Source organism: Dendrobates tinctorius, unplaced genomic scaffold (assembly GCF_039654945.1).
Source record: "Dendrobates tinctorius isolate UK_male_01 unplaced genomic scaffold, ASM3965494v1 ptg000133l, whole genome shotgun sequence".
Classification (NCBI taxonomy): Eukaryota; Metazoa; Chordata; class Amphibia; order Anura; family Dendrobatidae; genus Dendrobates; species Dendrobates tinctorius.
In genome coordinates, this window is record NW_027361801.1 from 49,099,989 (window position 1) to 49,126,520 (window position 26,532).

A 26,532-nucleotide genomic window follows, 5' to 3' on the forward strand; every position below is an offset into this window, starting at 1 on the left:
GCACAAACAGAGCTACAAGCCCATGGAAGACAGACTCTGCCTACACTGTGACCTGGAGGATGAGACCCATTCTTGCTACACTGCACCAAAAACTCAGCAGTGAGAGACACTCTCCCCAGGAGACTATCCAATTTCTTCCCGGATTTCAGCTCCATGAAGGAGGAAGAGAAAACATATATCCTGCTGGGGGAAGAAGAAAGCGTGGTGGAGATAGCAGTGCAATATGTGAGCGCATGCCATAAGCTGCAAGAAAGACAACCATGATATGCCATGGACTTCCTTACCCCGACCCAGTACCCCATCCATCGATCCTCCAGTCCCCACCTATTATCCCCACAGTCCCTACTCCCTATTCCCTACTGGACACATGCTTTGGCAAAACTAATATTTATTTGGTCCTGCCAATAAAGCTTCTTTGAATTGAAAAATTGACTGAATGAGAAGTTGTGACCTATAAAAAGGAGGATCTCCCCGTGTTCAAAGAGACTCTATATTACAATACATTATAATAGCATGGCATTATGGCTAGAAATGAGCAAATTTGTTCTGATTTTGTCCCCAAATCTGATTTTGACGTATTCGAGCCATATTCTACCAATATTCATGTCGAATGTATGTCTTATGATTGGTTCCGAACAAATTCAGTAATTTCTATTCCCATTGACTCTAAAGACATTCGGCTGTGTTAGGCAAATATTGCAAAAACAATATTCGATTCCGATCGTATTCGGAACCGAATCTGAACAAATTCATTCATCTCTAATTATGACTTCAACTGAAGAAATACAGAGCTGCCTCATTGACCATCACTGACCACTCAGAGATGTGTAGAGAATCCAGAAGTCACCTGGCCTCATACATCAATAGATTGTTATCTTCCTAAGCTTGTCATTCACTACCTTCTCATTGTGGGGGCCCACCAAAAGCGGATGGGGGCCACTGGTAGGAATACTCGGCCGCGGAAACAACTCTAATCCTGGTGAGTCGGGGAAGGGTGAGACTCTGTATTTTGCACCATATTGGGTATTTGCTGGGACTGTTCTGTATGCTATTTTGTGTTGGTGGTTCAATAAATTATTGCCGCACTGTTTTACACTCACCCTGTGTTGCCTGAGTAGTGTTCTGCCCAGGTGGAGAGAGAGCATGCGTTCAGTAGTATGAGTCCTGGTCCGTGCAGTCTTTCTAAAGAGAGCCAGGACAGCGGACAAGAGCACCCACTAACCCTGTATCTCTGCAAGATATATTTTGCATTGCTATATTCAGAATTGTCAGATCTATCAAAATTAAAAATAAATTAATCTGTTTAGTAAACGGTAAAGCGGCAAAAAAAAATTGGAACTCTAGATTTACGTTTTGTTCACTGCCTCAACATTGCAATAAAATGCATTAAGAGGTGATCAAAACATTGTATCTACCCCAAAATGACACAGTAGAAACATCACCTCAGGGAGCAAAAAATAAGTCATTTCCTGATCCAAAAAAAATAAAATGCTATGAGTTTCAGAAAATTGTGAAAAAACAAAACAAAAATAAATTTACTACAAATTTGGGATTTTTTTTCCACCACTTAAATAATAAAAAACATGGATTTTTGTGAGTACTCACCGTAAAATCCTTTTCTCCGAGACGCTCATTGGGGGACACAGAGACTGTGGGTGTGTGCTTCTGCCGTCTGGAGGCCGACACTAAGTGTACAAAAAAAGAGTTAGCTCCTCCTCCGCCGCATACACCCTCGCCCCTAGGCCGGGCGTAACTCAGTTTAGTGCATAAGCAGTAGGAGAACGCGCCTTAAACTCAGGCAAGAAACTATATGTCTGAAAAAGGGGGCCACCCTAAACTTTGTACAAGGATTTGTATAACTCAAAATAAGTAAATGCCAACTGGCTGATAGGGTGGGTGCTGTGTCCCCCAATGAGCGTCTCGGAGAAAAGGATTTTACGGTGAGTACTCACAAAAATCCATGTTTCTCCTTCGTCTCATTGGGGGACACAGAGACTGTGGGACGTTCTAAAGCAGTCCTCTGGGCGGGATCTTAGCTCACCCAATCCATGCTAATTTGCGCCCCTGATTAGAGGTGCGCAACTGCTGCCTGGAGAATCTTTCTTCCCAGGCTTGCATCCGAGGATGCCTGGGTATGTACGTTATAATGTTTGACAAACGTATGCAAACTGGACCAGGTAGCTGCTTTGCATACCTGCTCCGCTGAAGCCTGGTGTCGCAGTGCCCATGAGGCACCCACTGCCCGTGCCGAGTGAGCCTTGATCCCTGCCGGAACCGGCGTGCCACTGATTTGATAAGCTTCTTGGACCGTCAGGCGAACCCATCTGGCCAAAGTCGCTCTGGACGCAGCGAGCCCCTTCCGCCGCCCCTCTGGAACCACGAATAGAGAGTCTGTCTGGCGGAATGGCGCTGTCCTTGTCACATACCTTCTAAGAGCTCTTACCAGATCCAGGGTGTGCAAAGCCTTCTCTACCCTGTGCACCAGTGCCGGGCAAAACGAGGGTAAGACAATGTCTTCGTTGATATGAAATGCAGACACAACCTTCGGCAAGAAGGGAGGAGCTGGCCTTAAAACTACCTTATCTTTATAAAAGGTCAGGAACGGCGGTTTACAAGATAAGGCCGCCAATTCCGAAACCCGCCTAATAGACGTTATAGCTACTAGAAAAACGACCTTTCTGGACAGGTAAGGTAAGGAGACCTCTTGCAATGGTTCGAAAGGAGCCTCCTGAAGGGCCCTGAGCACCAAGTTCAGGTCCCATGATTCCGTCGGCGCCTTATAGGGGGGTACTAAATGTGCGACCCCCTGCATAAACGTCCTAACCTGCCAGACGGAAGCGACTTTTCGTTGGAAAAGCACCGACAGGGCCGAGATTTGCGTTCTGAGCGAACTCGGAGCCAACCCTGCGTCCAGCCCTGCCTGTAGAAAAGCCAGTACGTTGGGGATCGAAAAAACCAGAGGAGCCACTTCACGATCCCTACACCAATGGAAAAAAACTTCCCAAGTTCGATGATATACTCTCGCCGAGGAAGGCTTTCGGGCACTCACCATCGTGGCCGCCACATCGTGCCTGAATCCTGCCTGTGTTAACAGCCAAGATTCAATGGCCACGCCGTCAAACACAGGGCCCCTAAGTTCGGATGGCAGATCGGCCCTTGGGACAGTAAGTCCGGCCGATCTGGAAGACGCCAGGGTACGTCCACCACTAGTTGGACCAGATCTGCATACCAGGCCCGCCGGGGCCAGTCTGGGGCCAGCAGAATTGCTGGAACCTTCTCTCTCCTTATTTTCCTGATAACTCTTGGAAGCAGCGGCAGCGGGGGGAACAAGTACGGGAGACGAAACTGGCTCCACGGGAGCACCAGAGCGTCTGCTGCGATTGCCTGCGGATCGAGGGATCGAGCGACAAACCTTTGTACTTTGGCATTCTCTCTGGATGCCATAAGGTCCACGTCTGGTGTCCCCCACCGTTGGCAGATCTGCTGAAAGATCTCGGGGTGCAGGGACCATTCCCCTGCCGCGACCCCCTGTCGGCTGAGAAAATCTGCCGCCCAGTTTTCGACTCCTGGAATGTGCACCGCTGAAATTACCACGCGGTTCTTCTCTGCCCAACGCAGTACCAGTCCGACCTCGCGCATGGCTGCCTGGCTGCGCGTGCCCCCTTGATGGTTGACATATGCTACTGCTGTAGCATTGTCCGACTGGATGCGCACCGGCCGGTGTCTCAGGAAACACTGGAAATGTTGCAGGGCCAATCGTATTGCCCGTATCTCCAGAATGTTGATCGGGAGAACTATCTCCTGAACGGACCACCGCCCCTGGGCTATGTGACTCTGGAAAACTGCTCCCCAACCTTGCAGGCTTGCATCGGTCGTCACCACCAACCATTGTTCCGGGGGAAAGGGTTTCCCCTGGACCAGAGACGAGTCGCGAGTCCACCACCGGAGTGAACCTCGTACCAGCGGAGACAACTTGCACCGATGACTGAGAGACAGCAGCCTCCGGTCCCATGCTGTCAAGAGCGCATGCTGAAGCGGACGGAGATGGAACTGGGCAAACGGGATTGCTTCCATCGCCGCCACCATTCTGCCCAACACACTCATGCCGTACCGGATGGATCTGGTGCCCGGCTGTAGAAGGTTCCGTACCCCTTGCTTGATTTTTTGCGCCTTGTCCTGAGGGAGGATCACCAGCCCCCGGGAGGTGTCGAAAATCATGCCTAGGAACACGATTCTTTGGGCTGGAACCAAGGATGACTTGCTCCGATTGATCAACCAGCCCAGACGGGCCAGGGTATCCAGAGTGATACTGACATTGTCCTGGCACTCCTGAAACGACGGCCCCTTTACCAAAAGGTCGTCCAGGTAAGGTAACACCGTTATGCCCCGTGCATGCAGGATGGCCATAACCACCGCCATTATCTTTGTAAAGACTCTGGGGGCAGTGGCTAAGCCGAAGGGCAGAGCCACAAATTGGAAATGACGTCCTCCGATCGCAAAACGCAGGAACCTCTGGTGTGGGGGAAATATCGGAATATGCAGATATGCATCCTGCACATCGATCGAGGCCAGGAATTCCCCTGGATCCATGGCTGCAATGATCGAGCGGAGGGACTCCATCCGGAATCGCCTGACCCTGATGAATCTGTTCAGGATCTTTAGATCCAGTACTGGCCTCACAGTCCCGTCTTTTTTGGGGACCGAAAACAGATTGGAGTAAAACCCCTGCGACTCTTTGCCCTGCGGCACTGGGGCGATGACCCCTTTGCGCTGTAGCGTCATTATAGCCTGTAACAAACTCTCCGCCTGCGAATCTGTCTTGGAAAGTCGGGAACGGAAGAATCGCTGTGGTGGCCGTCCGACAAACTCTATCTTGTACCCGGACGATATTAGTTCTGCCACCCAAGTGTCGCGTGTCACTGCGACCCAAACGTGGCTGAACCCTAGTAGGCGTCCGCCCACTCTGTCGTCCGTAGGTACGGAGCGCCTCCAGTCATTTAGCTGGAGGTTTTTGGGACCTGGCCCCCCTCGCTCTGGGCAAACGGCCTCGGCCTCTACCCAGCGGATTGGCCCTGTAAGAGGCTTGCTTTTCCCTACTCTGGCCATCGTTTGCGGAGGAGTATGCCCTGGCCGAAGTCCCCCCCCAGGGGCTACGAAAGGGTCGAAAACGCCTCTGCGTTTGCCTGAATGCCGGGCAACTTCTCTGCTGCGGGAGGAAACTACTTTTCCCCCCTGTGGCTTCTGAGATAAGCTTGTCCAGCTTCTCACCGAACAGCCGATTGCCCTGAAAAGGCAATGAGGTTAAGGATTTTTTAGAGATAGAATCCGCTTTCCACAGCCTCAGCCATAATGCACGCCTAATGGCGATCGCATTCGCTGCCGCAACAGCCGAACACTCGGCCGCGTCCAGTGAAGCGCTGACAAGATAATCACTCGCTCCTGATATCTGATTTGCCACCTCCAAGACCTCCGCGGGCAGATCCCTGTCTTGGAGGGCCTTATACAGAGCGTCCCCCCACGAAACCATGGCTTTAGCCACCCAAGTTGCCGCAAAGGAGGGGGCCAGAGCCGACCCTGCTGCCTCATATACCGAGCGGGCAAGCCCGTCCATGAGGCGATCAGTTGGGTCCTTTATAGAAGAAACACTGGGTATCGACAATAGCGATCTTGATGCTAAACGTGATACCGGTGGGTCCACTACTGGCGACTCTACCCAACCCTTATGGAGCTCAGGAGGAAACGGATACTTTGCTTGCAGCGCTTTTTGCATTGCAAAACGCTTATCCGGGTGTTCTCTATGTTTCTGGACTAGCTCCTCAAACTCCGGATGCGTGGCAAACCTTCTATGTGGTCGCCTGGATTTCTTGAAAGAGACCTTGTGACCTGAGGCTGTGGGCACCTCGTCCTCGATCTCTAATGTCTGGTTGACTGCCTCAATGAGACTGTCCACCGAGTCCTGGAACCCCAGGCTTTCTAGATTCCAGGCCTCCTCCTCCTCTCCTTCATCCTGATCGCTCCCTGAGCTCAGCGACGGGGAACGGGATGCCCTAATACCCGCCGCCGAAGCCCCGGAGGGCCCGGCCGATGGGGAACGAGCCCTTTTGATATGAGCTTGCCTGGTACTGGAGCGACCTCTAATGGTTGGAGGGTCCTGAGACGAGGACGAGCTCTCTTCCGCTGGCAGACCACCATCCTTGTTCCTGCCCGGGCCTTGAAGGGATTCAATTGCCCTTGTGAGGGACAGCATAGAATGCGATAAGGACACCGCCCATTCCGGGGGGTCCTGACCCCTGGGTTCAGAAACAGTGGGGGGCTCCTGGGCGCGCTCCGACTCGCAGGCTTCACAATATTTACCCGCCTGTGCCTTTGGCAGCCTGACCCCACAGGACACGCAAACCGCGTAAAGGAAAGAGTGAGCTTTCCCTTTGGCAGACATACTTGCACAGGCTGAAGGCAGGGTAGAAGGAGGAGGAGGGTAACCCCTTCCCTGACAACCAGTGCGGTTCTCCAAACGGAGTTACACTCACCCACCGGCAGGGTCCCACTCCTGTTTGAAGTACCCCGGGAAGCTCCGGATGCGTGGACGTGAGGTGGTAGGGCGGAAGTCTCCTCTCCGGGACCTGTGCGCCCGCCGTTTTCCACCCCTTGACCCCCAGGCCTCCTGCTCCTATACAGCGCGTCTCCCCGACGTCAGTGGGCGGGACTTCTGGCTACCACCGGAAGTCGGCGCGCGGCCTCGCGCGATAGTCACGGACCTCCTCCTGCAGCGGGGCCGCGGCCGCCGGCGGGCTTCCGGCCGCACTCCGGTACACGCGGTGTGCGGCGTCCGGTTGCAACGCCACTCTGGCTACCGTTACACACCGGGGCAAACTTGCGGTGCGCTCCAGGAGCGGATCCCCCAAATATTAAAGGTGAGCAGGGCCATCCGCCGTGGGCTCCATCCCCGGCAGGGGGGGGGGGGGGACTTCTGGTACCGGCTTCTTCCCCCTGTACTCGCCACGTCCACAAACTAGATCGGCTCACCTGCGCCTCCAATTCAGCCCCTGGACTCACTACCAAGGGGTGGAAGGGGCCTCCATACATTATTGTTGTAGGAGAGGAACAACGTGGAGGCTGACCCCTGGTTCTGCTCACACGTGCTCGCCTGATGAAGTTATGGGGAAACCGAATCCTCTTATCAGGACGCGTTGCCCCTCTTTTAAAAAAAAAAAAAAAAATAGTTGTCTGGCAAAAAGTCCCAGATGTGTCCCTCGGTGCGGGAGAGGACACGTGGAGGGTTACTCACACGTGGTCGCCCGTTGATGATTTGGGGAGATCGGATCCTCTCTATAGGATCCGTCGCCCCTGTCTTATATTCATAGAAAAAAAGGGAAAAGAAGAAAAAAAAAAAAAAGAAAAATCTAGTCTGGAGCTCCAGACTGCGTGTGCCTCCATCAGACACTAAGCAAAAACTGAGTTACGCCCGGCCTAGGGGCGAGGGTGTATGCGGCGGAGGAGGAGCTAACTCTTTTTTTGTACACTTAGTGTCGGCCTCCAGACGGCAGAAGCACACACCCACAGTCTCTGTGTCCCCCAATGAGACGAAGGAGAAAAATCTATGCATGTTTAGTATCTGCATAATTATACTGACCTGGAGAATAATATTGCCCTGTCATTTTTGCACTTTTTTTTGCAATTTCACCACACTTAAAATGTTCCTTTCTTCCAGTATAGAGGTAAAGTGAATGGTGTCATTCAAAAGTACAAATTGTCCTGCAAAAAACAAGCCCTCCTATGGCTATATTGACTGAAAAATAAAAAAGTGATGATTCTTGGAAGGAGAGGAAAAAACGAAAATGAACGAATGGAAAATGGCCCGGGGGTATAGGGGTTAAACATGGACGTGTGAATGAGGCTTAAGGCTGTGCTTGCATTAAACAGCTTGAAAGGTGGTTGGATACAGTCTTAGAATGACACATTTTTCAGGGCACTTGGAGGCTTTCATTATGCGGGGATCACACTTGCCTATGGAATCCGATACTTGAGCATGGGGTGTGATATGCTAATGACCCTCGGCTCCTGCTCTGCTGCGAGCCGAGTGTTGGTGCAAATCACAGCATGCTGCGATTTCACTCAGATGCTGAAAACGGCAGAGAAAAATAACGTTTATGGGAACTGCCCCATAGATGAATACTGGTCCGAGTTCTATGCAATGTTTTATTCATCGCAGGGGGTTGGACCAGATGTCCCAGGATGTCCCTTCCAACTCTACGATTCTATGACTCTAAGTGTGACTCCGGCATTAGGCTGGGTTCACATCACGTTAGGTGCCATCCGTTTAATGCATCCGGCATTAACGCTCTGTAACGGATGCGTTAACGCACCCATTGCCAGCCATTATAGTAATGCATCCTAATGCATGTCAAATTCGGCATGTGTTAGCGATGTTCCGTTACTTTGTGACGCACCCCCGAACATGGTCTACCGCGTTTGCTGTGCATAGACCTCCGGTACTAACGCATGCCGACGCAAGGATACCATGCGTTAAGGTGATTGACGAAAAAATTTGATTTTGGCCATTGGCCATCAGCGTTAGCGCATCCGTTTAATGGATCGGTTAAACAGATTGCACTAACGCGATGTGAACCTAGCCTTATTGTGTTTCATGGTCAATCATTGCATCAAATCAACTACTTATTTTTTTTTTTAAAATGTAGAAATTGGCAAATTCTTATTTTAAAAGATTTGATAATCTCTAGTCCTCATTTTTAAAGGCTGTTTAGACCAGCTTCACATTTGCAGATGGCAGAGCTGCGGAGGGCTTTGGACTTCCTCCGTGAAGATCCGCCCACTGCCACACCACCTCCATTCAGCTCTGCCTACATCTGCATGCGGCCTGCGTACCTATCTTTAACATTGGTTATGCAGGCCATGCGGATGTATGCGAATGCGTCCGCATCGTCGTTTTGACAATGCGGTGACCGCCACATGTTGCAATTTGTTGCAGTCGCCACATCGTCAAAACGACACTTGCAGACGTATCCGCATACATCCACACAGCCTGCCTACCCAATGTTAAAGATAGGTGCGCAGGCCGCATGCAGACGCAGGTGGAGCTGACTGGAGGAGGTGCGGCAGTGGGCGGAGCTTCATGGGGAAGTCTGCAGCCCTCCCCAGCTCTGCCATCCACAAATCTGAACTTAGCCTTAGCTGTCTAGATGGACACAAGCTTGACAAACAAGAAAAAAATTAATGACTTGTAAGCATTTGCCAAATAGCAGATTTGTGGAAACACGAGATGAAGAATGGACTGCTATAGAGCTCTGTTCACATCCGTAACAACTTTTGTTTTAGATTTAGATATTTTTACTGGCACAAAAAGCAGAGTAGGTAGCACTATTTTTTCTGGTAAATGAAGGACACCATGATGGAAACATGATAGATCCTATTAAAATCAACTGGGTCCGAATGGCATAGAATTTGTTCATCACATGATAGATCCATTATCTAAAACAATTCTGTATTTCTGTTCATTTAATGGCAAGGAATTTCAAGCACATGTAAATCTAGCCTTGAAAGGGTATTTCCATATTAGTCTTTCATGGCTGAGATGAGGATAAGGTATCTGTCTCAATGTAACAGCCAATAACATGCGGATTGCCTAACCAGCCAAGAGTTTCACTTTGATTGGAAGTAAGGAAAAGCAAAGTGCAGCAACAATGGGAGTTCTGGACAATGATTGTGGCCACGTAAGGGACAGATATTCCCATATCAGCCCATCACGGCTAAGCTGGGAATGTTCCTTTAAAAGTCATCACCTGGTACCCTTCAAATGTGTAGAGTGAGCAACAGGAGATCAACAGCATCTAGCACCCAGGGCACAAGTTTTCATTGTACTATAGGTTGTGGCATGTAATCATCAGTTTTCTATACAATTGATTTAAAATAATAGGTATGTGTACTTCTTACCATATTGTAGATATTATTGGAACAGAATACATATATCATTGTGCATATTTTTTGGTATTTCACATGAATTCAGGAATATATTTATTTATTTTACTCACTTACAGTGGCATGTAAAAGTTTGGGCACCCACGGTCAAAATTACTGTATTGTGAACAGTTAAGAAAGTTGAAGATGAAATGATCTCTAGAAGGCCTAAAGTCAAAGCTGTCAGATTTCCTTTTTATGTTAGGCAAAAAAATATATAAAAATAAGCCTGAAGCATTTTGGAAACAAATATTGTTGTTGGACCAATGAGGGTAAATTAGAAATTTTTGGCTATAATGATCAAAGGTATGAGTGGTCAAAAAGGGCACAGAATTTTGGGGGTGGATCAATCATTCTTTGGCATTGTGTTGCAGCCAATGGCATGGGGAACATTTTCCAGGGTAGAGGGAAGAATGAGATTTCAACAAATTCTTGATGCAAGCATAACACCATCTGTAAAAAAGCTGAAGTTGAAATGGATGTAATAAGATAAGCATCAAGTCTGGAACATGTGAAGCAATTATCCCCCTCTACTCATCCTTGATCAGGCCACATCTGGAAAACTGTGTTCAGTTCAGAGGACCACATATTAAAAAAGACATTAAAAAAGTGGAGCAAGTTCAAAGAAGAGCCACCAGGATGGTGAGCTGACTGCAAAGTATGTCCTACGAAGAACAGTTAAAGGATATGGAAATGTTTAGCTTGCAAAAAACATTAGGGGAGAGACTTTATAGCTGTCTACAAATATCTGAAGAGATGTCACAGTGTAGAGGAATCATCCTTATTCTCATTAGCACATGGAAACACGAGAAGCAATTGAATGAAACTGAAAGGGAGAAGATACAGAGTAGATATAAAAAAAACATTTCGACAGTGAGAGTGATCAATGAGTGGAATAGGCTGCCGCAAGACTTTGTGAGTTCTGCTTCAATGGAAGTCTTCAGAGACTGGACAGGCATCTGTCTGGGATGGTTTAGTGAATCCTGCATTGAGCAGGGGGTTGGACATGATGTCACTTGAGGTCCCTTCCAACTCTAACATTTATGATTCTACAAATGGATAATGATCCTAAACACACATCAAAATCCACAAGATTACATCAAAATGCGCAAGCTGAAGGTTTTACAATGGCCCTCACATTCCCCTGATCTAAACATCATTGAAAATCTGTGGACTAGACCTCAAAATAGCAGTGCATGCAAAAAAACTCAGGAATTTCACAGAACTGGAAAACCTTTCTAAGGAAGAATGGATGAAAATCCTTCAAACAAGAAATGAAAGATTCTTGTCTGTCTGCAAAAAGCGTTTACAAGCTGCGATACATGCAAAAGGGGGTTCTACTAGGTATTAACCATGCAGGGTGCTCAAAATTCTGCATCTGCTTATTTTCCTTTTTGTAATTTTTAAAATGTAAAAAAATTACTGCGTATATCTATATACAGTATATAAACCTGAGTGTATGTGTGTGTGTATGTATCAATCCACGCCCACTCCACATAACCTCACCAATTCCGCATAGCCACACTCACTCCACACGCAAATCCCTTTCCACACAATCCACGTTGTTAGCGCACATGGGCGGACACACATTCGCCTCCAAAGTCACCCTGCAAAACTCACCAGCTGCGATGTCCCAGCTGCTGCGAGCTACAATCAGGGCCACCACCTTCAGAGTATCAGTGCACAACAGGCACAGTCCACATCTAGCTCCACCATGTCTAGAATGGAGTTGCTCCTGTGAGGCATGACGTCAAGGGAAAGGGAGGAGCCTCATGGATTACACCGCTGTGCTCACAACAGGAAGTTGCTGTGCACGTATGAGGAGAATAGAGCAGTAAGGTGAAAATGAGAGGAGTGAGGGGGAACATGAGGCGTGAGGGGAAAATAGTGGATTGAGGGGAAAATGAGAGGTGTGACGTGAAAATCAGAGGTGTGAGGTGAAAATAGTGGAGTGAGGGGAAAATGAGAGGTGTGATGACAAAATGACAGGTGTGAGGGGGAAAATGTGAGATGTGAAGGGGAAATGAGAGATGTTAGGGGGAAAATGAGAGATGTGAGGGGGAAAATGAGAGAAGTGAGGTGCTGCTGCAGTATGAGGCTATGTATAGAGAAGAGTAAGGAGCAGGTGGAGGCTGTGTATAAGGCAACATTCACATGTTCAGTATTTGGTCAGTATTTTACCTCAGTATTTATAAGCCAAAACCACGAGTGGGAGAAAAATACAGAAGTGGTGAAGTGTTTCTAATATACATTTCCTCTGATTGTTTTACTCCAAGTTTAAGCTTACAAATACTAAAATACAGTAAAAATACTGACCAAATAACGTATGAACGAGGTCTAAAGGAGAAAAGTGTGAGGCTGCAGAAGTAGGCTGTGTATACGATACAGTGTATTAGTGCAATTTCTCTCGGGATCAAGTGTTTCCAATTGTATATGGAATAGGAGTGTGAGGTGCTGCTGGAGGAGGCATCTATAAAAGAGAAAAGCTGTTCTGCAGAGAAATACTGTGTATAAAGGAGGAGCGTGTGGTGCAGTAGGAGGCTGTATAAAAAGGATCATGAGGTGCAGGAGGAATAAGGCCCCTTAACTGCCGCTGTTAAAAATAATATTGGCAGTCATTAAGGGGTTAATATTGTGTTAAAAAAAACTTGCTTCAACAAAATGGCGCCGGTTGTGCTCTGTGTACCAGTGCTGGAGAATTGTTATGTTAAACAGCGACAATTTCTTTTTCTTGTGCACATCTCCACACTGGTCCTCGGAACACAGTGGGCTGCACATGTGCAGATTGAGAGCATTGCTTGCCAATAGATGCTATTGCTCATGCGCCAGCACCATTTTGTTGAAGGAAAATTTTTATTTTTAGAAGACCACAATAATAAATGCGCATGTGCAGTATTTAAAAAAGGAAGTACATCACTTTAAGTTCATTGACCTATCATTTAAGCTCAGAATGATCATGAGGAGGCCAGAGCACCAAAAAAGATCTGCATACCGGCATGTCCCGGTGTTATAATTTTATATACTCTGTGTAATGGAGGTCAGTGAAGTGGATCAGAAAAGAGGCCTGAGCTCATAGGTTTTCAGTTCTGTAGTATTTATCAGAATCAAGCAGGTTTACAGATAAGACACAGCAGGGTAAAAGCAGATGAAGATAATAACGCAGTGAGCAAACATACAGACCGTGGAGATGTATGAAGTCCAAGTTGCCAGATCCAGAGACCTGGAGAGCAGGCCAGGCCTGCTAGCAGGAAACAGTCCTTGAAGTGGAGGTGGGTGCAGCGCTGATCCTGAAGAAACAAGTCTTTACAATGAGACCAAGATTCACAGGCAGGCGGGGTATCCCAAGGTAACGAAGAGACGAGCTAGGTAGCAGTCCTTCCAGCTTGATAACAAGTCCAAGAACAAGTATATTCAAGCAATGAATAATCATACAGAGCCTCCTTATATACAGAGCAGACAGGAACAAGAGAGATCAACACAGGAAATAAGATGGTCACCGTTGAGGCTCGTGACTCCATCTTGGATGAGGGCAAAAATGAACTAAACTAAGGGCAAAGCAGAAACTGAGCGACAGACATAAGGCAAGGATTTCAGAGAAACAGATATGCAGGCCAAGTCCTTACATTACTCTCCCCTTCAAAGATGTCCTCTGGACGATCTTAAGTCCGGCTTATTGGGATATCTGCTGTGGAACAGTCTGATTAAGTGAGGAGCATGGACGTTCTCCACTGGTTCCCAGGAATTCTCTTCAGCCGAATAGCCTTGCCATTTTACCAAGTATTGGAGACGTCTCCTATGAACCTGTGAATCCAAGATCCTTTCCACGATGAATTCCTCTTGCCCGTCAACGAGTACTGGGTCAGGAGGAGCAGAGGTGCGTCTGGGAAAAGGGTTAGGCACTGCCGGCTTTAACAAAGAGACATGAAAGACAGGATGAATTTTCAATGAGTTAGGCAACTTGAGTCGACAGGCTACAGAATTCACTATACTGCTGATCTTATATGGGCCGACATATTTTTGCCCCAGTTTAGACGTTGGGATCCTGAGCTTCAAGTTCTTAGTTGAGAGCCAAACCATGTCTCCTACCTTGTACATTGGAGCTGGCTTACGGAATTTGTCTGCTGCCTTCTTGTATCTTTCCTGTGCTGAACCTAAAGTGTCTTTAAGAACTTCCAAATTGCGTTGCAAGGATGAAATGCGGTCAGGTACCGCAGGCACAGACATGTCTATTGGAAGTCGAGGAAGAATACTGGGGTGGTATCCCTTGTTGGCAAAGAATGGAGACAATTTGGTGGAAGCATTCTGAGAATTATTATATGTGAATTCAGCCAATGGAAGCAAACTCACCCAATCGTCCTGTAGGTGGCACACATAGCAACGCAGATATTGTTCCAAGGTCTGATTGGTCCGTTCAGTTTGACCGTTAGACTGTGGATGAAAAGCAGATGACAATTTTACTTTGATGTCCAGAGCAGCACAGAAGCTTTGCCAAAACCGTGAGGTAAATTGAACCCCACGATCCGATATTACTTCATCCGGAGCTCCGTGCAAACGAAAAACATTTTGTACAACAAGATCTGCTGTTTGTTTAGCCGTTGGTACACCAGCACAGGGAATGAAATGAGCAGCTTTAGTCAGCCGGTCAACTACTACTAGAATTGTGTTTTTCCCTTGTGACAGAGGCAACTCAACAATAAAGTCCATTGAAATAGACCCCCAAGGATGAGATGGAACAGGCAGAGGTTGCAAGAGTCCTGTCAGTGAGGAGCGAGGAACTTTTGACCTGGCACATACCTCACATGACGACACATACTGAAGCACATCTTTCCGAAAGGTTGGCCACCAAAAAAAACAAAACAGAAATTCCTGAGTCTTCTGAACTCCCCTATGGCCGGCAAACTTTGAGTCATGCATTAGTTTTAAGACACTCAGTTTTACTGTTTCTGGAACATACAAACGCTGTCTTTGAAACCAAAGTCCATTCTTGAAAGTTAGATTTACCTGGGTGGGGGGTAGCCCCAAAAGCGAATCTGCAGCATAAGCCTCCTTAATCTCTGTTAAAAGATCTTGATTATGTAGGACACTTACAAAGTTCTTCTCAGATAGAATGGTCCTTGGAGGCGAAGCCGGAGTTGCTTCATCTGAATGAATCCTGGACAGTGCATCAGCCTTTCCATTGCGAGAGCCCGGCCTATAGGAGATGACAAAATCAAACTGGTTAAGGAAAAGATTCCACCGGGCCTGTCTGGGTTTTAGACATCTTGCCGACCTCATAAATTCGAGATTCCGGTGATCCATGAGTATAACAATCTGTTGGGATGCTCCTTGTAACAGATGTCTCCATTCTTTAAATGCGGTTATAATGGCTAACAGTTCTTTGTTGCCAACGTCGTAATTCCTTTCGGCAGGTGATAACTTTTGAGAGAGAAAGGCACACGGATGCAAGAGATCTTTCTCACCTGTCCTTTGCGAGAGTATGGCCCCTACCGCACAGTCCAAGGCATCCACTTCCACTATGAAGGCCTTTTCTGGGTCAGGATGTACGAGAACGGGAGCTGTCGTAAATTTAGACATTAATGTGGAAAATGATGTTTGAGCTTGAGGTGACCAGACAAATGGTGTCTTCTTTCGGGTTAAATGAGTGATGGGTGCAACGATTGCTGAAAAATTTTTAATGAATTGTCTGTAGAAATTAGCGAATCCGATGAATCGCTGTACCTCCTTCACTGATTTGGGAGTTGGCCACTCCTGAATGGCTTGCGCCTTGCTTACATCCATGCTGAGACCCTGGGGAGAAATAACATATCCCAAAAATTGAATTTCTGTTTTGTGAAACTCACATTTCTCCAGTTTAATGTATAAATGATTTTGCCGTAGACAATCCAAAACCATTTTCACGTGTCGCTGATGATCCTCGATATTGCTGGAAAAAATTAAAATGTCATCCAAGTAAATCACAACAAAAATATCAAGTATGTCTCTGAAAACATCATTTGCCAAGTGCTGGAACGTAGCTGGTGCATTACGGAGGCCAAAAGACATAACTAGGTACTCAAAATGTCCATAACGTGATCGAAATGCCGTTTTCCACTCGTCGCCAGGACGAATCCGTACTAAATTGCATGCTCCACGAAGATCTAATTTAGTGAAGATTTTGGCGTGTCGAACTCTCTCAAGTAACTCAGGAATTAGTGGAAGTGGGTAAGAGTTCCTGATTGTGATTTTGTTGAGCTCCCGGTAGTCAATGCATGGACGAAGTGAACCATCTTCCTTTTTGACAAAGAAGATTGGGGCACCCGCTGGGGAGGAAGATGGTCGTATAAACCCTTTAGCTAAATTTTCGTCAATATACTCTTTAAGAGCTTTTAATTCCGGACCAGACAGTGGATAAATACTCCCGAATGGAATTGCGGCACCAGGCAATAATTCCACGGGGCAGTCATATGGCCGATGTGGCGGTAATTTATCCGCATTTTTCTTGTCACACACATCACTAAAATCTCGATACTCTACCAGTAGTGTCGAGTCGACCGCGGCTGCTGTTTTCACTGGAGCCAGCTCTCTGGAAGCTGCTGATTCATTTGAAAATTTTAACTCCTTTGTTGTCCAATTGATCGTAGGATTACGCAGCCGTAACCAAGGCAGACCTAAAATAATAGGAAAATTAGGAGAGGAAATCAGTAAAAAAGACATTTTTTCTGAATGATCTGCCCCCATATGGATCTTTAGTGGGACTGTTTCGAGTTTCACAGGCCCAGATATCAATGTATCAATGGAGACCTATCCACGGTCTCCATAAACACCGGAGAGTCCCTCTTTCGTGAAAGAATGCCATGTTTCTCAGCAAAGGAAGTGTCTATGAGATTGCTGCAAGCTCCAGAGTCTATCATGGCGGAGCACGTGATCCAGCGGGAATGTACCCAGATCTTGATAGAAATGCAACAGAGCGAATCTCTCCTGGCTGTGGTAGAACTTGCAGAAAGCAAGGTGATATCCACAGGTGATGAGGCCTCCGATGAATCATCAGGGAAATCAAAATTTGCAGCCGTTATTTCCTGACTGTGTGAATGAGAACCTACCGAAGAAATATCTGAAAAGTCAAGTTCGGTCACTGCAGCTGCGGACTTGCGATTTTTCCCAGGGCACTCCGATATATAATGACCCGACTTTCCGCAATAGAAACACAAGTTCTCCTTGAAACGATGTTCCTTACGTGTACCAATGACTTTTCTCCGTACTGCGTCGACCTGCATAGGTTCAGACTCTGTCTGGGATAAAGTCTTGCTCGACGCCTCCCTAGTTGGGGAAGGGAAAGACAAGGAGGTTATTGCGATTAGCCTCAGCCCATTTTTCCTGTCGACGTTCAGTGAGACGAATGTCAATCCGAATACAATGATGTATAAAGTCAGCTAGATTAGTAGGTGATTCTCCTCGAGCCAGTTCGTCCTTAATTGAAGCAGACAAACCTCTCCTGAACACTGCATACTTTGAAGAATCGCACCATGTTGTATCCAGCACCCACCTCCGGAACTCCATTGCATATTCCACCACCGGGCGCTTCCCTTGACGAAGTGTCAGTAATGCGGTTTCTGCTGTTAAACTTCGGTTGGGGTCATCAAACATTTGAGACATTGCGGCAGTAAAGTCATTCAAAGAATTCAGGCATACATCATTAGTCTCAATTAATGGATTAGCCCAGGCTAATGCTTTGTTAGCAACATAATCATAGTCAATACTTTATCTCGATCAGTTAAAAACTGGGCCGCATGTGCAGAGAAATACAGCTGACATTGATTCAAAAATCCCCGAAATTTCTCTCTTTCACCACCAAACCTGAATGGTGGGAGTTTAGGAAAACCCGGACCCGGAGCTGGAATTGGAGCCGGGGCAGCAACCACAGCTGCAGTCTCTACATTTGAAAGTCGAGACGCTAAGGCCTGAATAGACGTATCAGCCACATTCGCGTTATGATTGGTTTGCGATTCTAAGGTCCCCAGCTTGGTTTTAATAGCCTGCAGCTCCCCATGAAGACCAGAAACAAATGAGCAAAGTTTCTTCATTCGTACCTCCATAGAATCTGACCCAGAGATCTCCATATTTGATGGCTTGAGTATTCTGTTATAACTTTATATACTCTGTGTAATGGAGGTCAGTGACGTGGATCAGAAAAGAGGCCTGAGCTCATAGGTTTTCAGTTCTGTAGTATTTATCAGAATCAAGCAGGTTTACAGATAAGAGACAGCAGGGTAAAAGCAGATGAAGATAATAACGCAGTGAGCAAACGTACAGACCGTGGAGATGTATGAAGTCCAAGTTGCCAGATCCAGAGACCTGGAGAGCAGGCCAGGCCTGCTAGCAGGAAACAGTCCTTGAAGTGGAGGTGGGTGCAGAGCTGATCCTGAAGAAACAAGTCTTTACAATGAGACCAAGATTCACAGGCAGGCTGGGTATCCCAAGGTAACGAAGAGACGAGCTAGGTAGCAGTCCTTCCAGCTTGATAACAAGTCCAAGAACAAGTATACTCAAGCAATAAGTAATCATACAGAGCCTCCTTATATACAGAGCAGACAGGAACAAGAGAGATCAACACAGGAAATAAGATGGCCCCCGTTGAGGCTCGTGACTCCATCTTGGATGAGGGCAAAAATGAACTAAACTAAGGGCAAAGCAGAAACTGAGTGACAGACATAAGGCAAAGATTTCAGAGAAACGGATATGCAGGCCAAGTCCTTACACCCGGAGTACCAGCATCTTGTTAACTTAAAACTTCAAACACAGATTAAAAAAAGAAATATAAGACGGATTTCTCCAACCCAGGTATCATTTTAATCAGTGTAACAGCGCCAACCTAACAATGCTGTAGTTTACTTAGCAAAAGTTTGATGACAGATTCGCTTTAAAATTATTTAAACAGCTACAGCTAATGTCACTCTAAATTAGTCCTTTAAAATTTCTAACTAAATGGTATTACAATCCCACAAGGTTGAAATCTGCTTTCTCTAAGAGAAAATCTGTATTACACCTCAATGAGCAAGACTTGCTGAAAGAAGAAAGGAAGGCAAGACTTACAAAAATGAGTACAGAAATGGAAGAAAGGGAGGCATGAGCTGCTTCCTCAAAGGCCACTGAAATGTCTCAGCAGAGAGAAGCAAGACTTGCAGACATGAGAATAAAAGCAGATTCCTCAAGGGGCACAGAAATGTCTCAGCAGAGAGAGGCTAGACTTGCAGACATGAGAATAAGAGCTGCTTCCTCAAGGGCCACTGAAATGCCTCAGCAGAGACAAGCCCTATAACTCACCCCCCACTATGCTGGTGATTGAACCTGCACTGACACACGGTGGCTTTGGAGCCCATGCCTGAGGACGCCAGGTGCAGGTTCAAGCGGGATTTCCCATCCTACACTGCCTGTCTAGAAACACACTCGCAGTGCTATTAGCAGCACACGTGCACACAGGGTGGTAGCTGTCCCACTTACACACACAGCAAATAAGCATGATACTAACCCACAGGTGTGCACCATTGAGAGCCTTTTATACATTTAGCACAAGTCCAGACAGACAGAGGACCATGCCTGTGGACCAATCAGAAGCTGCCACCTCACCAGAGGAGCTGATGTCCAAGCACTAATGAGAATGTGCTACATCATGGACATGCTCAGTAAGGTGAAATCCGGACTTAGTCCCCAGAGCACAATGCTGCATGTGTATACCAGTAGTCACCATAAGTTTAGCTGGAGAGCCAGTAGCAACTACACATGCAGCATGAGCTTGGGCAACGCACTGGGTCCAGAGTCTTTGCTGAGCAGTCATCCCAGCAGCCGAGCCTGAATGGGAGACTGTTGCACCAGACAAGGCTTGGGCTCTATCCCGTGCAGCGGGAGAATCCCGACACCTAACACAAATGACATCATTTGGTGCAAGAGGAGAAGCTTTTTCAACTGGATTTATGCACACGTTCAAAGGTCAAGGACAGAATTACCACTCAATTGGCTCACTGCTTCCATTACAAGGAAAAGAACTTGTAATTACAAGGGATCACAAGTGAAAAAGTAACACATTTCTCTGATAAGATATATTACTAAGCTTATTATATTCTTCCTTACTATTGATATATGCAAAGTTTGTTGAAACAACTGTGACTATTTAAAAGTTAAGGAAAAGTTGTGTAGTAGTGGGCAACCATTTTAAAGTGCCTAAGATACATTAAAAGAAATAAAAACAACACAAATTAATCTCTCCAGTCGGCATCATTTTAGCAATATTGTTGCTTTATCTCCAGCACCCCATGACAATATTATGCAAAGTGATCATTGGCTGCAGCCTTTTTGCACTCCAACAGAGTAAGCACCTGCTTTGATGAAACAGTGATGACTGCAGTGGTCACATGTCTTTACAATGTCATGAGACCGCCAGAGACAAAGCTCTGACATCACTAAGCTTCGCTAAGCATTGGACAATCCCATGTAAGATAAATTATGTCTTCGTAAGTACAAACCACCAGAGAAATCTTTGTACAGACACTGAAAAAGTAGGGTACACTGGTAGCTATGTAAATCAGCAATCTTCTTAATGTAAATATAGCAGAGGCTTAACCTACTAACTCAAACTCCAAACAGCAAGTGTAAAACAAATGACAAAATGAATAAGCTTACTTTCCAAAAGTCCCGATTTAGGTGAGAAAAGCTTGCGAACTACCCCATGAAAAAGTGGGACTCCATAAAAGCGCAAGAGTACATGTGTTCCCGATTGGTCCAGAAAGTGGGACTCGACAAGTCTGAAATTTCCGGTGTAACTTTTGGCAAGTATGTATTTGCCATCTTTGCAAGTGGACTTTAGCCAGAGATTGGACTTTGGGGTGTGCAATCGATGTGGTCCCAAAGGTCACATCAGCTACTGCAGATAACTTGGCAAGTACAGGCTTGCAACCAACATGAATTTTAAGATTACCGGTAAATAGGTATAGACATTGCATAGCAGTGTTATCAGATTAGTTTATGTATAGAGGTTTTACTTGGTAACTGTATGCTAAAGAAATCCTGAGACGTATTCCAGCTCCTGATTACGAATGACTAAACTTTATTGAAAATATTTTAAAGATTCTACAAGGATATATAGCTTGGAACAAAAAACAGAGTTTCGAACACTATCCAGCATTTTTGTCAAAGCTTTGCCAAAGGACGCTGGATAGCATTCGAAACGTAGTTTTCTGGTCCGTGAAATATTTTCTAGGAGAAACTTTTAAATATTTTCAATAAAATATTGTGATTTTTAACCAGTAACTGAAATATCTCTCACTATTTCTATTTTCACGATTAGTCAGATCATGGTTCCACCCACACTGGACCTTGATTTTCTACAATCAGTGAGCTGGCATTTTTCTATTTTTAACTGTAGTTTAGTATTATTGGAGCATTATAGGATGGTAGTGAAGTCCATTATTTAGGAATATGGTGCCACCGTAGAGCACTGTTCTCCAAATAATCTTATAAAAGCTTGACCTACTTAGGTATCGGTTAAAAGTGATCACATATACGTATTTTGTATGGCAGTACGGTATGTGCACAAAAGCAACCACACAAGGAACCATTCAATGTAAGTAAGGTCAGCCCTTATTTATTAAAAGGATGAGAATCACCAAAAAAAAACAACACATCATTATGAACAGTGAAAGATCGGAAGCAGTTCTTACCTGTTACCTTTAGCTGGATTGTCCGCCTGATTGGTCTGCCTTCAAATTTAATTTCACAAGTATAATTTCCCATGTCGTCTTTTTGAACATCTTGCATCAAAAGGCTATTTCCCTTCTGTATAATCAGGCTTCTCCACTTCTTTGGCTTGCATTCCTGCAAAGAAAGCACAATTAGAGAGGACACTTAGTCTAGTTAAATGCATGAGCTGCTTTATGAATTAGTTTTTTTTTTTTATTTATATGCTATTGTCTTAGCAGCAGAATAAAGTGAGGCTCCCATACAATGTTTTATTTTAGAATTAGTTTTTCATACTGATAGACGCGAGGGTTTTTAGAAAGAAAACAACGAGATAGGTTTAATTACATAAGAAAATTGGTTTGAAAAGGGCTTTTAAATGTCACGTTCAATTGTCTTTTCTGACAAGGAAGATGAGAGCAAAAACATAATAAATCCAGTAAAATACTGGCTAAACTTTATAAGCGGTAAATTACCAGCCGTAATAATAGTGCTTAGGAATCACTGGCTGCACCGGGAACCGATTCATTTGAATTATTTTCTCAGTATGGAAGTTGGAATACATTCCAGAAGATTCTGAATGTTACATGTCTGCTCTTGGACAATATACTGTAGGAGACTGTGTGCCCACTGTGCCAATGTGCCAAGCTCAGTAATATAAATGCAGTCTCTGGACTAATAAAATGATTGCCAGACATAGTGTGAATGTAGATATTCAAAATAAGCAAAATAAGTTAGGAATAACTTTATTTAGGCAGTTTCCATACATAAGTAACCTTTAAGGACAGTGGTATGTCAACGGCCATTGACTTTAGCGGTCGAGTAGTCTACCATAGAAGCCAATTTAAAGGGGTAATCAGGACTATATTAATTTTTAACTGTTGGCCTAAGAACTAACAGGCAGGTACTAACTAACTGCTTGTTCTGCCCGCGCAGATCTGTGCCTGCATAGAGCAGTCACTGACCACTCATGCTGGCAATTCTACTGATATCACATGACAAAGCAGCTGCATTTTATCTGCTCTTCTCTGTTGACAGGGCATGATTGCAAATGTGGTTATTATTGATAGCCAGCTCCCTGTTATACAACTGTGGGAAGCCTGCTTTCAATCAGCATGATGTTGGCAGTCCCACCCCATCGACAAAGCAGCCCGGAAGAAGAGCTGCTCTATAGATGTGGAGCAGCTGAAACGCCGGCAGGAGTGGTCAGTGACCACTCTGAGCCAGTCTGGGATAGCAGGAAGGCAGTTGCCAACTAGTTAACAACTATCTACCTGTTAGTTTTGTGGCTCACAGTAAAAAAATAATTTAGTCCTGGGTAACCCTTTAACGTTTTAAGAGAACAGTTGTAAGAGAACAGGCAACCCTAATAGACATTAATTGAAAAAAATAGGCAAATGACAGATTTCTAGATGCATTTCCTAAGAAGTTCTTGGGATTGGTCATGCATTAACTTAAGACTTCTTTTAAGTTGACCCATTTCCAAAAAGGAGGTTCTTACTAGACCTATTTTATCTTGGGATATCTACCTGTTCTTTTATAGCAAATGGTAAAAATGATATTGCATACATGAATAACTATTCAATTAGCATGCTTTTTGGCATGTAGTAAAGCACTTTACTTCCAGGAGGAAGAGCACATAGAAACTTTTCGTAAGTCATAATCACTAGCTGATTATGGCTATAAAAAAATGGATATTTGTAATGCTTTAGTGAACAGTGGTACTCCGTGATAATGGTTCATAGTTAAGAGTTACAGAAACCATAAGCATAACATTTAGCAAATAATTACACAGGCTTCTGTTGTAATGGGGTAGTCCTTGTTAGATTAACCTTTCAACTTAAGAATTAAAAAAAATACACTTGAAACAGTAGGTGATAAAACACTGCCTCTATTGTCTAGTTATTCACTAAAAGGCTCAGTCATTGAAGGATGCACATTAAAGCCCCCGTCACACTGTTAGCGTGGGAGGTCAGGAGCCGGAATCTCCAGGAGTGGACCCTCTGGACCGTGGCACCGAGGGGCCCCGGGCGAGCTGCCAGGTGGAACCGACCCCTATACAGGGACCGTTAGGAGCAGGCCCAGGGGTTCGAGTACCACAGTAGCCGGTACCGAGAGGGGCGGCTCAGGATGGACTGGAGTAGGACAGTGGGACTGAAGTGTAGATGACAGAACAGGGCTGGCACGCAGGTGACAGGAATGGATTAAGACTATAGACTGGAACGTGGAGGAACTGAAGTGTAGATGACAGGACAGATTTGGAACACAGGAGACAGGAATAAAGGAGGACAGAAGGACTGGAGCAGGATGGAACTGGAACACCAGAGGCAGGACTAGAGTAGGACGGGAGGACAGGAACAGGAACACCGGAGGCAAGACTTAGAACAACTGTTAGCGAACACGGAAGACAGGCTGCTGCAGGAAACACTGAGGATGGCACCGAGAGACTGTAGAGAGCGCAGGAGGAAGCAGGGCCCAGTGTGCAAGGTAACACAACGATCATGTGCCTCCCTCAGGGGGAAGCGGCCTGATATAACCCCATCTGATCTGCCATTGGTCCGGAGGAGCGTCTGGGTCAGGGCACAGCTGGAGCACAAGAAGCAGCAGGGAGGCGCAGCCGTGGCCTATGGTGCATGCGCATTGCATGCAGGGATGGCGTCAGCTGCGAGCCCGTCAGAGGTGACCGCCGTGGTCGTCGGGTGGAGAGAGGCTGCGGCGTGGCAGCGGAGGCTGGCTGCGGCGTGGGAGCAGAGGCTGGCTGCGGTGTGGGAGCAGAGACCGGGTGAGTATGACGGAGCAGTGTAACACACACATAGCGACGCACCAGTGATTCCGACAACGATATGACCTGGTCAGGACCGCTGGTGTGTCACTACATGATCGCTGGTGAGCTGCCAAACAGGCAGATCTCACCAGCGATCAGGACCAGCGACGACACGGGTAACAAGTGTGCGCATTGCTTAGTTACCATCTGTGTACCTTGGATACCAGCGTGCTGGTGCGTGGCGCTTAGAAACCCGCTGTTTACCTTGGATACCAGCTCCCAGCTCCAGCACGCTGGTATCCAAGGTACACAACAGGTAACTAAGCGATGCGCTTGCTTAGTTACCAGATATTTACCTTGGATACGAGCTTCCAGCATCTGCTTACAACGCTGGGAGCTCGCTGATCAATGGTCTCCCGCTGCCACATGCATTGATGTGCACTGGCCAGCGGGAGACCAATGATCAAAAAATGGCCCAGGACGTTCCTGCACGATCAGCGATACCCGGCGGGGGGGCGGTCGCTGATGCATGTCACACACAGCGAGATCGCTGGAGAGATCGCTGATGCGTCACAAAATCAGCGATCTTGCTGTGTGTGACAGGGGCCTTAAGACTCAATCTCCAGTCAAAAAATAAATAAATCTCCAGAGAAGTATCCTTTTTTTGGAATAGTGGTGGAAACAAAGTTTAAGGTCCATGCAGCTAACAAAGCTGTCCAAGTTGCTTTGCGTGTATTTATTTTACATGGATCAATATAGGAGCAGGATTACAGTAGGAGCTGTTATAACACTAAGGTTAGGCATCCTCCTAAATTTATCAGGAGCAGTTTTAGACTGGTTTTACACTTACCGTTGTTTTGCGGGCCGATTTTGCGGCCTCAATAGATTTCTATGGGGCCGCAAAATCAGCCCGCACAAATTCCATGGTGCGCAATGTGCCGTATGGCTTTGGGGGCCGTTTTTGCAGCCGTGATAAAAGATCGAGCTTGCTCGAGCTTTTATACGGTGTATGGACACAACCCCCATTGTAAGCAATGGGGTCGCAAAACAAACGGAAGTTTGATTTTGCAGCGCGCCGTCACTTCCGGTTTTGTGGAACGCTGTTTTTTTCCCAATACTATTTCCATAATATTGGGGAAAAAACGGCGATCCGCAAACTTCTTTCCATACTGAGTTTTTTTTCTTTTTAGACAGACAAATGAAATCCATCTCAATAATTGATGTGCTTGTGATAGGGATGTCAGTCAGAAGTGGTTTCTGAAGAGTTTTTGACACAATTTTGCAATCTTTTTACTTGTCTTGTCAGTGTCCACAAGGAATCCACATGACAGAAATGACATGTTACTTCTTTTTCTATTTTAGCAAGGCTCATTGAGAAAATAAAGTACACAAAAAATCTCACTTTACCAACTGAAATGTGGATTTACGATTGATAAATATAAAGAAAATTCAAAGCTTATTTGAAGTGATTTTTTAAGTGGATTTTGAAGCAAATATCAAAAGACTCAATGAGAATGTAACATGGTGCGGGCGGTAGCCATGGGTGAGGTACTCGTCTCTTATACCCCGACACATTACATTAAGGTGAGGGTCCTGGCTGGGTGACTTGTGCTATGAGGGCGCTACACCCTTGCAAGTCACATGATGCCGGTAAATTTGGCTTGCCAGGACCAGATGTTGTAAAGTTCAATGAGGGAGACCATCAATCAATAATAGGGGAAAAAAATGGCAGGGGAATGCCAAGTGATTTTTTAATATTTATTTATTTTTAACACAGGCAGCAACTGATGAATACTCCCATCAGTTGCCACCTGCTCTCGCTGTTAACAACAGAATACAACTCTCAATATTGTCCCCTGCTAGTGCAGATCGCAGCGTGAGCAGGGGACAGTGATGTGAGCCGTCTTCTTCAGCACCCGGTGCCAGGGAACAGCACCAACAGTACCGCTGATTCCCAGGCACCGGTATGTGTCACACAGATGACACAGAGATGTCATTCATGTGTCATCAGTGGGCACATGTGCGGGATGTTTTGGAGCCCGTGTTGTTACTGGAAACACGGATGTCTGAAAGAGCCCTTAGTGAACTCA

General features: G+C 46.0%; 1 protein-coding gene across 3 annotated transcripts in view; it reads right to left on the bottom strand.

Moving 5' to 3' along the window:
• Nucleotides 1–26,532, bottom strand: part of IL1RAPL2 (interleukin 1 receptor accessory protein like 2) — a 1,414,847-nt gene that overhangs the window by 681,224 nt on the left and 707,091 nt on the right. For all 3 annotated transcript variants that reach the window (XM_073543629.1, XM_073543630.1, XM_073543631.1), the window contains one exon: nt 21,663–21,816. In XM_073543629.1, the coding sequence (XP_073399730.1) occupies nt 21,663–21,816 (154 nt within the window). The remainder of the gene's footprint in view (nt 1–21,662; nt 21,817–26,532) is intronic.